This window comes from Pseudorca crassidens, chromosome 5 (assembly GCF_039906515.1).
Source record: "Pseudorca crassidens isolate mPseCra1 chromosome 5, mPseCra1.hap1, whole genome shotgun sequence".
Lineage (NCBI taxonomy): Eukaryota > Metazoa > Chordata > Mammalia > Artiodactyla > Delphinidae > Pseudorca > Pseudorca crassidens.
Window position 1 is genome coordinate 81,516,409 of NC_090300.1, and position 14,168 is coordinate 81,530,576.

Here is a 14,168-nt window from a genome sequence, read left to right on the forward strand (position 1 = left end):
GGAAGTCGTGGGTTTCACTTTTCTCAGAAGAACAGGGTAAGGCACCACCCTGAGTGAGGGAGTGGAGAGAGGTATTGGGGATTTGAGAGTGAAGAAAAGCTTTGTCAAGTTGCTGTTGAGACAGGGATGATTAGGAGTCAATTAGTGGCGAATAGTGTGATCGGGAGCTGGAGAGGGAACCAGTGGAGGTGAGCATGAAATCGTGGAACTGATCCCTTTGTTTTGAGACTGCTGTGAGCATGCTCAATAGTTCATTTTACAAAGGTGGAGAAAACAAATGGTTAATCTTATAAAGTTTTATGCATTGTTAAAAATGAGCTGTGAATTCAGAAAACATTTATTTGGTGTTAGTTTATGCCAAGCCCTATGCTAAGCTCTATGGATATCAAAGTAATGGGTTTGCTTCCAAGGATGTGATTTTTTTTTTAACTGAAGTATAATTGACATACAATATATTATTTTCACGTATATTTCATGTATATTACATAGTGATTTGACATTTGTGTGCATTATGAAATGATCACCACAATAAGACTAGTAACCATCTGCCCCATACAAAGTTATTGCAATATTATTGACCATGTTCCTTATGCTGTATATTATATCGTTGTCATGGCTTATTTATTTCATAACTGGAGGTTTGTACCTCTTAATCTCTCCTTCACCTTTTTTCCCCCACTCACACCTTCCTCCCTTCTGGCAAAACCACCTGTTTGTGCTGTGTCTATGAGTCTGTTTTTGTTTTGTTTGCTTGTTTGTTTGTTTTGATTCCACATTAAGTAAAATCATATGGTATTTATCTTTCTCTGTCTGACTTGGCATAATACCCGATAGATCCATCCATGTTGTTGCAAATAGCAAAATTTCTCTTTTTTTTTATGGCTGAATAAAATTCCATTGTATGTATATGTACCACAAGGATGTGTTATTTTTTTTGTCTGAAGTAACAGCTTGGAAATTATTAAAAACAAACATAAGTAAGCAGAGCACAGAGGATTTGGGGGACAGTGAAAGTACTTCGTAGGATATTGTAGTGGTGGATATATGTCATTATACTTTTCAAATCCATAGACTGCACAACACCAAGCGTAAACCCTAAGATACACTGTGGACATTGGATGATTATGATGTGCCAGTTTAGGTTCATCTTTGGTGAAAAATGTACCATTCTGGTGAGTAATGTTGATAATGCAGAGGCCATGTATGTATGAGGGGAGGGGGTATATGGGAACTTTCTGTACTTCCCCTAATTTTGTTTTAAACCCAAAACTACTCTTAAAAAAATGGACTTAAACAAACATGAAACTACTTACTGTTAAGAATCAACTCGAGGGGCTTCCCTGGTGGCGCAGTGGATGAGAGTCCGCCTGCCGATGCAGGGGACACGGGTTCGTGCCCCGGTCCGCGAAGATCCCACATGCCGCGGAGCAGCTGGGCCCGTGAGCCATGGCTGCTCAGCCTGCGCGTCCGGAGCCTGTGCTCCGCAGCGGGAGAGGCCACAGCAGTGAGAGGCCCACGTACCGCAAAAAAAAAAAAAAAAAAAAGAATCAACTCGAATTCTGAATGTGAGATGTTACTTCTAGGATCATACATTGGTTGAAGCGTTTCAGTGAAATTAAAAATCAATACTTTGAATCTGTCTTTCAGACTGAGACTGTATTTGTTTCCATTGGGCTCTGATAGTTTAAAATTTTTTTCTGATTAATTTTTTTAATTGAAGTATAGTTGATATATTATATTAGTTTCAGGTGTGCAACATGATTCAGCATTTTAACAGATTATACTCCATTAAAAGTTATTACAAGATAGAGGTTCCCTGGTGGCTCAGCGGTTAAGAATCCACCTGCCAATGCAGAGGACAGGGGTTCGAGCCCTGGTCCAGGACGATCCCACATTCTGCAGAGCAACTAAGCCCGTGCGCCACAACTACCGAGCCTGCATTCTAGAGCCCGCAAGCCAGAACTGCTGAGCCCACGTGCCACAACTACTGAAGCCCACGCCCCTAGAGCCGTACTCCGCAACAAGAGAAGCCACCGCAGTGAGAAGCCCGTGCACCCCAATGAAGAGTAGTTCCCACTCACCGCAAGTAGAGAAAGCCTGCGCGCAGCAATGAAGACACAATGCAGCCAAAAAGTAAATAAAATAAATAATTTTTTTTAAAATAAATAAATTTTTTAAGTCAAAAATAAATTAAATAAATAAATTTTTTAAATAAATAATTTTTTTTAAATTTTTCAGTAATTACTGAACAGAACTGTTCAGTATTTTTTAAATTGTGACCAAAAAAACCCATAAAATTTATCATCTAACCATTTTTAAGAGTACTGTTCAGTAGTAAGTGTATTCATATTAATGTGAAACAGATCTCCAGATACTTTTTGTCTTGCACATCTGAAACTCTGTACCTAGGAAATAACTCCCCTTTTCTCTCTCTCCTCAGCCCAAGGTAATTGCCATTCTACTTTCTGTTTGAATTTGACTATTTTAGTATCTCATGTAAGTAGAATAATACCATATTTGTCTTTCTGCAGCTGGCTTTTTACACGTAGCAAAATGTTCTCAAGTTTCATCCATGTTGTAGCATGTGACAGTATTTCCATCCATTTAAAGGCTGAATAATATTCCACTGCCTGTATAAACATTGTGTTTATCCCTTCATCTGTCAATGGATGTTTGGGTTGCTTCCACCTTTTAGCTATGATGAGTAGTGCTACTATGAATGTCAGTGTCCACATACCTCTTCCAGACTCTTCTGTTGAATATTTTTGATGAAAAGAGATGAAATACCCAGTTTATTCTGAATTATGGAAAATTTACTTAGTGGAGGCTGAAGAAATGGAAACATTTTGGTAGAAATTTTGAAGGTACTTTGAAGCATTTTTAAGAGCTCCAGTCTTTGAGGCACCAATCTTTCGAGTATTAACTTCACTTAAAATATAGATTTACTTATCTTGCTTTAGGTTTAGGAACTTACAAGCACTGTGAGTCATTTTCTGGTTCATAAATGGATTAAAGTGAGGAGGAGAAGACAATTTTCTGGGTTAACTGGGCAAGAGTTACAAGTGTAAGAAGATGGGAAGAAGAGGATGGTAAATGTCCAGCATGTAACTGTCTCCGGTCCCCAGCCTGAACCTGGTTGGGTGTTCACTACCACACCGAGCATTGGTATTGGCAAGGTCATGTCAACACAGCCTCAACACTTTGTGGTTTCTTCGTCAGCACCACCTTCTAGATCTTGAAATTCAAAGGGTTTATGACAGTTCATCAGCAGCAGAATTTTCTCAGTTCATATTGACATTTTAAAATAGTGACTATAAAATTAAAATCATCTTTGGTGTAAGTTTTACCATTCGGTCTTCAGTCTGAACACAGTCATTTTGTTAAGTAGTACTTGCATAATTCCATCAGCGTTTTTCTGACCTGGTCTAAATGTTCATTATTTTTTACGCTGATATCTACCATTCCAGATGGTAGATGACCCTTGTGTGTATATACAGTAGTCATCAGATTGATGAAGGCCATCATAGGCTTACCTGTATATATTTAGAAATAAATTAGCTCCCAATGCTAGGACCCAATTTTTTGTTCATACTGTATCACTGTGGTGAGTCTCTGCATTGTAACTTGAGGCTTACTCTGATGTCACCTTCTGAAAATTTTTTAATAAAATATAAAACTATTAAATTTAAAATTAATAATTATTAAAATTATACCTGACATGAGAAGCGAGTTAATTTCAATTTCAGGATCTTTGTCTTTGTTGTATTCTATCAATATTAGGAGCGTATTCTGGAAACTTGATATTTCTTGTCTTAAATTCTAAATCTCAGATACAAATCCAAGCCAGATGTTAATTGACTGAAGCCAGATTGCTAGCAAATTCAGAGAAATTAGGTTTCAAATTATCTTGTCCTTTGCACTAATTAAAGAAAAAATTAACTGAGAAAAAAGTAAATTGCTTTTTGATGGTGTTTCACCATCTCCAAAGAATTGTTACCAAAGCTGTAATCAATCATCTGAATAACATGCTACATTTAGAGGGAGAAGAGACTATTGCGCGACACCTAGATCACTAATCATTTTTTCCAGCAGTTTCTGTTAGAAATTGCTACTTGCTGCAAGTTTAGACCTAAATACATTTATTCTTTAAAGGCTTTTGAGGTTGCTTCAGAATTTTTATAGCTCTTTGCAAATATCCCTGGCATGGAATGATTGGGTGCATCCCTAGGCTATTTAATTAATACAGTATAGACTGTATTCTTCTTTAAAGAAAATTGTAACACTTCAATTTGTTAATAGCCCAGTTCATTGTTGATTAAACGATCAGAACCCAGATTACTTTTATCTCACAACCAGCTGATTGTTTTATTTCACTGATAGACCTGAAATTCTTCAAATATGCTAATTTCCTATTATGGTGAGCATCGTACTGATCTACTCTGCATATGCTTTATAGCACTTTTCATTCATTTAGCAAATGTTTGAGCATTTAATATATTCCAATCACTGGGCCTGGTACTTTCTCAGCAAACTTTAGTTTTTAGAGTCTCCTATTAAATAACCTTTGGGATGTTTGGCATTTTTTGATCAGATCATTAAATACTTTTTTAGAAAATTTAATGTTATGTTAGAGGAAAAAATATTTATTTACTTCTTTGAAGCTCCTCTGTCAAAACACTACTCGTGTTACTAATGCCCGCGTACTTAGGTGTACAGATATGAGAACTGTTTTGAAAACATTCAAAGCCGTGTGATCTATTGGCTCTGATTTAAGATAAGCAGCATAAATAAATCGTCACCCCCAAAGGACTGGTGCTTCTGTTTTTCTCTGCCTTTTAAAGTTCTAGAAGCAAAATGTTCAAAGCTTGAACATTTTACAAACGTAGAACTGAAAGAATGTTACAGTGAGTCACACCAGCCATGATTCATCCAGCCTAAGCCACAGAGCACTCTCTAGGGAGAATATGGTTGTCCTTGAAAACCATAGCCTCAGAAGGCAAGGTGCTATACCAGTTATGAACTAATAACAGAGTCCTGACTATGAGTTAATGTGTTTATATGAAAGCGTTCAGGGGATACAATTTTGCTGGCTTTGGTTCCGGGGCACAAAGATGGACATCTTTGCATTCTTCCAGCCGGTGTTTGCAATTTCCTGGGCCTTTCTTTTATCTGTTGAGATGGTTAAACATGATGTCTGTTTTCCAGGCAGGATATAGGAGAGGAGGATAAAGGGGAAAGGCTGACTCAGCAACTTCCAGATATATATCTGGCCACTCCTATCTGCAAAGGAATCTGGGAAATGTAATTTTTCAGCCGCTCCCATTGCCCAAAGTTCTGTTAGTGAGGAAGAAGAAAGCAGTAGTGGGTAAGGTAGGCAACTAGCAATCTCTACTGTAGATATTAACTACTCCCCCCACCACACATACAAACATGTGCACAAACCAGAACATTCCTCTCTCCCCAACAGCACATGTGGATTTATTATCTATGGATCCATCTAAAGCTTCCCTGCACCAGCTTATCTTTTCGGGTTATACTGTCTCTCTGTTTTTAGTGCTAGTGTAAGTCCTACAGTTTTAATTCTCTGGAAGCAGGATTATGCAGTAGGAGGAGCATTGGACTTGGAATCAGGGAACCTGACCTATAGTCCTATCATCACTGGTGTTTTGACCTTTGACATCTGAACTTCCATTTCTTCATTTGGATAATGGAAATAAAATACCTTCTGTACCTGTGTTTTACAGGCTTCTTAGAGGATCCAACGAGCACTTTTATTTTAATGTATATAAAAGTGTGTGGCAAATAGTAGAGCCTTATACAAGTAAATATATGGTATTGTTATGATGATGATGATGAAAACCAAACTCTCATCTTCCTAACAGAAGGAGATGTCACTCCTAACCTTTCTCTCGTGGCAAGTCACAAAGTCTGGAAACCTCAGTCTTCCTTACAGCTGCATCTGCCTCCTACCCCACATCTCTTCAGTCGTAATAGTCTTTGACGTTGTTCTCCTAGGATTTCTCCATCTCTACCATCTCTGCCTTCCTCACTGCCACCCTTTGTTGTTCAGGGCCTTATTACCACTCCTCTCACTTAGCTGTTGCAATAACTCTCTGAGTCAGTTCCAGTCCCTACAGCTCCACACATTGCTACAGAGCCCTCATTTTTATTGTTAATGAATTGAATGTACCAGGGGACTGTACTATGGGAGAAATATTTAGTAAATTATTTTTCTACTTTTGAGACATTTGGTTGTTTGTATTTTCGGGTTTTTTATTATAGTAATAGATATTTTATGCATATGTGTGTACATATATATACTATAAATGAATATGTATGTGGCTTATGATTATTTTGTTAAAAGCAAATTCCTCTAACATGAGTTATTAGGTTAATGGGTGGTTCTTTGAGACTTTTGCTTCATTTTCCCAGTTGTTTCCCAAAGGGTAGTACTAATTTATATGTCACAAGCAACAGGTATTATCATGAATGAATTGTAGCTTTTCATGGTCTAGCAAAACTTTAAAAATATATAATAAAAAATGTGGCTTGTCCATTTTCATACACAGGGAATCCAGGCACTCCAAGTCCAGGAAGACTTGGTACATTGCAATCTAGGTACCCCTGTGCTTACATTTATAGGCTGGCATGGGTTAAGACCTTTTTTAAACAATTCCTGGTTACAGCCTGTTTTCTTTAACAGGGCTCTTCAGTAGGTAAAGGTCACTTAAAGATAAACTTGGGCCTTCTTTTACATAGAGACCTAAGAGTGCCTTCTGTCTTCCCTACTCCACGTAGCCCCACCTCTGGCACCTGCCCATCCCCTGAAGCAGCCACACTGATGTCCTCACATGAGAGCCCTGACTGCCCAGAAGGGGCCACAGTGTTCTTAGATGTCAGCTCCTGAGGGCTTAGAGCCTGCTCGCTTTCACCACTGGTTTGGGAGAGGTTTCTGGGTTTTGTCCTTGTCTGAGAAAGGAGGGCCAAACTGACCTAAATTTTCATTTTCTTTAAAAACAAGTCTCACATTCAGACAACTACAAATTACTCAGGTTCCTCGATGAGTCCTTCTCCATCCCTCCTCCTTTTGTCAGAAAGTTTAGAAGAAGGTTGGTTGAAGGGGAAATTTGGATTATTCATGAGCTTTTCGTAATTTTTTGAGTAAGTGTAATTACAGATTAGGTAACTGAAATAGAGGGGTTAGCTGATTGTACTAGAGAATCATAAATTCATGTTTTGGGGATCAGAGTATGAAGCATTTTTCAACTTTCCCCCCAAACTTTCATCTTGAGATGTCTTTAAAGAGAAACTTATTGTTCTTTAATTTTTTTTTAATATATATTTTTATAAATTTATTTATTTATTTTTGGCTGCGTTGGGTCTTCGTTGCTGCGCGCAGGCTCTCTCTAGTTGCACCTAGAGGGGGTTACTCATCGTTCTGGTGCACGGGCTTCTCACCACGGTGGCTTCTCTTGTTTCAGAGCTCGGGCTTTAGGTGCGCAGGCTCAGTAGTTGTGGCGCACTACTGTGGGCTTAGTTGCTCCGTGGCATGTGGAATCTTCCCAGGCCAGGGCCCGAACCTGTACCCTCTGCATTGGCAGGCGGATTCTTAACCACTGCGCCACCAGGGAAGTCCCCACTTGTTCTTTTATTTAACAAATATTAATCTTTACCCTCCTATCCCGGATTAACATTCTATGATTGAAATTTATTGAAGTCCTCAGTAAGTCACAGTGTTAGTTTGTGCATATTCCCTTGTACAGTTTATAGATGCAGTCAGAATCAAGGATTAACACTGATATCCACCCTAGCACATATTTTATCTTTTTAAATCTTGCAATAAAATAATCCCCTCTCCCGCTCCCCATCCACTGCTGTGTGAATGCGGTAGTCTTTTTGGCATGAACATGTGCTATATCAAGTAGAATTGTTGCTGAGTCCAGCAACACTAGTTGTTCAAGAGTAGGTTCCATCAGCATTTCTTACATAATTCTCTATTTAGGAAATAATATTGTCAAAAAATTGCATCTTTTAAATGTACATAAATACTTGGAAAGCCTTTTTAAAAAAAACATTTTTGACATTGAAGATTGTAAATATTTTCCAACATTTACAATTTAATATTTGAGAAAAATCGTTGAAGAATTATGGCTGTTTGAGGCCAAATATTTATGTAAAGAGTAATAAATGAAGTGCAATTACACCGAAGGATTTGCCATAATAGAAATGATATTAGCTATTTATTCTTCATATTATATGAAATAACTTTTTAGTTATTTATTTCTCTCCCTAGGTAAACATGTCAAACCTTTTACACCAGAGAAAGCGAAAGAAATTATAATGTCTTTACAACAACCTGCAATCTTCTGTAACATGGTTTTTGATTGGCCAGCCCAACACTGGACTGCAAAACATCTTTCTGAGGTCCTTCAGGGCAAGCAGATACGATTCAGGATGGGAACGAAACGCACAGATACAGGTAGGACTACAAGGAATCATCATCATAATGTCTCTTCAGTAGCATTCCCACATTCTCAACCGTGGTTTCTTTATCTCTAGAGAATCCTTTATTTGAATCCTCTTTTGGACCATTTTCAGATAGGAAAACTTCATTAGAAATTTTAAAAGGACAGTTTAAGATAATTTTTTTAGACTAAACAACCTATAATTTATAACCCCACATAAAATGTATTTGTTCATGTATCATGGTTCATTGATCATAGTAGACACTTAATAAATATTTGTTAATGTGCTATTATTTATGTGATTGAAAGAGACCAGTACTAATCTAACAATCCTTTCTACTTTTGACTCATGTGCAATGTTTCCTTTTATTTGTCGCCTCACTCACTATTTATAGTGCTCAGTCTGGGTGTAATTTTACCTCTCTGCTTTATCAGCTGCCTGACCTCTATTGCATTACATAAATGTGAAACATATGTGAAGCTGTTTTTTTCATCCTCTTAAGCAGTCTGATTTTGCCAGCTCCCTCTTCATCCCTGAAGACTTGTAACAGCTTGATTTTTTGCCTTAAGCCAGATAAAGCAATTACTGTTAATCTAAAGACAGTTAGTTTATAGGAAAGAAACAATTTACATTAGAAACTGTTTCTAATCTAAAGAAGTCCATGACCACTGTCTGGCTTCAGAATATGTGTTTAACTTCTATTTAAATATGGGTAAATTTGATAGTCTAGAAATTCATAGTGTCTTAAGCATTGCTGTGAAGTGGCTCTAAGAATATCTATTAATAACTTAGAAGGAACTAGAAAATTACCCAGTTTCTCTTCCAGCTTCTCCAGGCTTTGTTTTCTCATGTTGATCTTCTAGTATATCTCATATAATTATTGGGTTTTTGGTATCTGGAACCCCTTTGTACTCCAGTGACAGGTAGAGCAGGATTAATAGACCCGAAACTCTTTGGCATCTCATTCTAGTCACAGACCAAAATGTTTATTGTATTTTTAAATTAAATGCTAGACCAGCAGCAGCTATGTAAAAATCAGCTTGTGCTCTTTTCTTCTTGATTTTATTTAGTCAGATAAATTTTCCACTCATTGAAGTGTCTGTTAAACAATAATTTGAAGAAAAATAGAAATTGTAATTTTTTTCACCTCCTGGTTAGACTCCAAATACAATACTGTTACTAACAGCTATTGAGAACTATTGTGTCAGGCACTGTTCTGAGGGCTTTATGCACATTAACTCTCTTAATCTTCTTCAAACCGACTTGGAGTGGTACTATTATTATCCTGTTTTATAGCGGAGATACAGTAATTTGACATTTTAAAGTTAGTACTGCAGCATAGAAGAAAAAGGGAAGTAGAAAGTCTCTGCAATTGAGAGAAACTGCTCTGAGTTCTTACTAAAGATAATTTGTTCTTTTTTAAAATTCAGACGATATTCACATAAAATTCACCATTTGAAAGTATACAATTCAGTGGTTTTAGCATCTTCACAATGTTGTGCAACCACAACCACTATCTAATTCCAGAACATTTTCGTCACACTGAAAAATCTGGTTCCCATTAGCAGTCACTCCCCATTCACCCCCTTCTCCAGCCCCTGGCAATCACTAATCTACTTTCAGTTTTTATAGATTGCCTATTCTGGATATATATAAATGGAATCATACAGTTGTGGCCTTTTGTGTCTAGCTTTTGTCACGAATCATGTTTTCAAGATTTACCCATGTTTTAGCATGTGTCTATATTTTCTTTTTATTGCTGAATAATATTCCATCATATGGATAAACAAAATGTTTATCCACTCATCAGTTGATGGACGTTTGGGTTATTTCCACATTTTGGTTATTATGAATAATGCTACTGTGAACATTTAGATACACGTTTTTGTGTGGACATATGGTTTCACTTCTCTTGGGTTAAACCTAGAAGTGTAATTGCCGAGTCATGCAGCAACTATGGTTAACCTTTTGAGGAACTGCCAAACTGTTGCCCAAAACAGCTGAACCATTTCACATTCCCACCCCAACGTGTGAGGGATCCAGTTTCTCTACATCTTTGCCGATACTTATTCCATTTTTTATTCTAGCCATCCTAGTGGGTGTGAAGTATTATCTCATTATAGTTTTGATGCATTTCCCGAATGACTAATGTTGTCAAGCATCTTTTTATGGGCTTATTGACCATTTGCATATCTAATTTGGAGAAATGTCTATTCAAATCCTTTGCTTGTTTTCTAATTGAGATTTTTTTGTTTTTATGTGTGTTTTTTTGTGTGTTTTTTTGCCTTTTTGTTGTTGAGTGGTAAAAGAGATCTTCATATATTCTGGATACTAACTCTTATCAGATATATGATGAGCAAATATTTTCTCCCATTATGTGGGTTGTCTTAATAATTTGTTCTTTTTAAAGTTATTTCTTTGAGTATAAATACAGTACTTCCACAAGCAGTGTAGGGTAGTGATGTAAGAGAGCTGACTCAAGTCAGCTTGCATGGGTTCAAAGTTTGGCTTACTCTGTGACTTTGAGCAAGTCACTTAACTTTTCTGTATCTTAGAAATGTTTTCAAGATTAGATGGGTTCATATTCATTAAACATTTAGAACAGTGCCTAGCACATAGTAAATGCTCAAAAAATATTATTTAAAAATAGAAATAATTTCAAAAATTAAAATATACCTTCTCATTTTAGAGAACACTGGAAAAATGGGAAGACCCAAAGAAATTTAAAAACACTTAGTCTTATTACCAAGAGGCAATCACTAATTACATTACCAAGAGGCAATCACTAATTACATATGTCCATGCAGGCCTTTCTGTATTTTAAAAATAAAATTGTGTTAATTTGAACAGCCTGCGTTTTCTCTTTTTTTTACTTAACATATTCTGAGCAGCTTCTCTTGACATTAAATATGACTTTTAAATGGCTACCTAATATTCCATTGTATGGTAGTACCATAATTTATCTTTAAAATTCTCCTAGATTGCTTAGCAGTTTTAAATTTATAAATAAGACTGTACTGAACATGTTTGAAAATAAATCTTGTGCAAGTTTCTGATTGTTTCCCTAGGATAGATTCCTAGGAGAATGACTGGGTCAAAGGGTGTGAACATTATCACCAGGAGCAGTACTATCCAAGAAGCTTCTTATGCCAGAAAGCTCTGAGTCATTCAGATGGCCTCTCTAAGTGGTGTCTGGTGACTTGGTGACTTACACCTGAAGTATCCAGCATCCACCTGCTTCTCTGTCCGAGGCCATCCTCCAGTTGGGGTTACCCTGCTCTCTCACCTCCGTGGTTGGAGTAGCCTCGTCCTTAGTCCCTGTGCACTCCCTGCCCTCCCGCCTCAGCCATTCTTCATACTGAAACCAGAGACAGTTTGTTTTGTTTTGTTTTGTTTTGTTTTTGCGGTACGTGGGCCTCTCACTGTTGTGGCCTCTCCCGCTGCGGAGCGCAGGCTCAGCGGCCATGGCTCACAGGCCCAGCCGCTCCGCGGCATGTGGGATCCTCCCGGACCAGGGCACGAACCCGTGTCCCCTGCATCGGCAGGCGGACTCTCAACCACTGCGCCACCAGGGAAGCCCTCCCTTACCTCTTTAGAACAGTTCCTCAGAGCATCTGAGAGGCCATCTCCCAGATTATAGTCCTCGGTAAGATACCCGAATAAAACATAACCTGCAACTTTTAGGTCATGTGTTTTTCTTTTTTTCTTTCCGTCAACAGGATTTTAAATGAAAATTCACGAAGTGCTATAAATTATGTAATTTGAAAAGAATCTGCCTTGTGACAATACTGTATCTTACTACACAAGAATGTGTAATCTTCACTTACCTAGTTTGTTTTACCTCAGTAAAAAGATTTGGGGGAAAAAAAAAGATTTGGAGTTTTCATATAAGTCTACAAATTTCTTAAAATATTATAAAATTTTTGTAGCTGTCAGGAAATATTTTTGCCTCTTTTGTTTTTCAAACTGTGATTGATATACAAATAAAAGCCATTTATTTTTTGCATGTTTATTTTTTATGCAGCCAGTTAATAGTGTACCTAGTGTTTTAGTTTATTCTTGTGGGCTTTTTAGTAAGACAGGCATATGATCTTAGAAGCAATGATAACTTTGTTTCCTTTCTATTGAGCATGTTTATTTCTGTTTTAGGTCTTGGTTAGAATTTTTCTAGAATGCTTGAAATAATAGTATTAATAACTAGCATATTTGACTGTAATGTGTCTCTTAGTTTATTTTAGGAAGCAGATAATGACGTCACAGTAGCTCTTTGAAACATTTTGGATCAGATTCATTTGCCAACATATATTCTCAGTGACAACACTATACCTCAGCTGGCAGTGATCTGGCAAGCAGATGTAGAAATAATCCTAAACATTTGTTGATAGGGAGTGGAGTAACAAGCAAAAGTCATAGTCGGTACCCACATTCCAAGTGTTTCTTGATTGTGAAGTGATGAAGTCTAACAAAATGGAGAAATGTTTGTTTCACTGCTGTGCAAAAAAATATTTTAGGACTTCCTTTTATGAGAGTCAAAAGCAAACTCAATTTATACACTATTTCCAAATCCTAAACTCAGTTGAGCTTCCTCTTACCTAACATTTTGACAGTAAGTAGGATGAAAGTTGCAGCTGCCTAGGCTACTTTAATGTTAAACGAAAGAAGAATAATAATCAAGTTAGAAAGGAGTAATTCCATTGCATAGAATAAACTAAGAAAAACAACTGTACTACACAGAAAGAAATTGTCATGATAACAGAATGAAAACAGTGCCTTTGGTGCCATTATTACCAGGAACGGGTGAAAAGATTCTATTTTGAAATCACTATGTAAATGAAAAAGTCTGTCATTTTCATTCATTCCATTCATTGTAATTTTCCCCTGACAGTAACAGTTCTCACGTGTCGTTTTTTGCATTTTTAGATTTTCATTCTTTTAAGTACAGAACTTGCTGTGATAGAAAATGAAGTCTTCTGATGAGGGTGCAGTACGGATGTGCCTGTGAAAACTGGTCATAACTGAAAAGTCCTCAGTCTACCCTAGGGGCAGGTGGCTCAAGCAATGGCTTTAGTATTCCGTTGGATCAGTTGGATTGAATTCTGTGAAGTGAAAACTTACAGGACAGTAGAATGTGTTCAGGCTCACATTGGAGCTTACTGAAATGATTTAGAAATGATTCCATCACCAAGCAGCTTTCTTGCTACATGGGTTTTTGTTTGTTAAAAAACCGTGTATTCCAATGCTGTTATGCTAAATTCTTGATGATGATGTTGATAATATTAAGAGCTTTTATATATTGATGGGTCAGTGTGTGCCAGCCACTATTCTAAATGCTTCTCAAAAATTTTCAAGTTTAAATAGTTCTTAAATCTGCAGGGTTTTATCTTTTAGATAAATGTAGCCTAGTAAAGTTTTCCTGCTTCTTAAAGTCAGGTGACAAGTTGATGAAGTAAATGAAATAAGGGTGACACACACCCTCCCCTCCATTATTTCTCTGCCATTATACGGTTTTAGGATAAAGAGAGGAGGGAGAAACGTGATTGGGATAATCCTAAACAGTTTGAGCAGAAATGGATGGAAAAGATGTTTGAATATCCTTTTCTTCCTACTACCAATTCAGCTAACTTTTAAAGTGCCCCAAGTAAATATATGAATGAATAATAAAAAGTACTAATAATAGTGTCTAACTTTTACTGAGCATCTGC

The 14,168-nt window shown here is 37.0% G+C and overlaps 1 protein-coding gene across 3 annotated transcripts in view; it reads left to right on the forward strand.

Moving 5' to 3' along the window:
* HSPBAP1 (HSPB1 associated protein 1) overlaps window positions 1–14,168 on the forward strand; it is a 50,366-nt gene that overhangs the window by 4,292 nt on the left and 31,906 nt on the right. For all 3 annotated transcript variants that reach the window (XM_067738708.1, XM_067738707.1, XM_067738709.1), the window contains exon 2: window positions 8,294–8,479. In XM_067738708.1, the coding sequence (XP_067594809.1) occupies window positions 8,294–8,479 (186 nt within the window). The remainder of the gene's footprint in view (window positions 1–8,293; window positions 8,480–14,168) is intronic.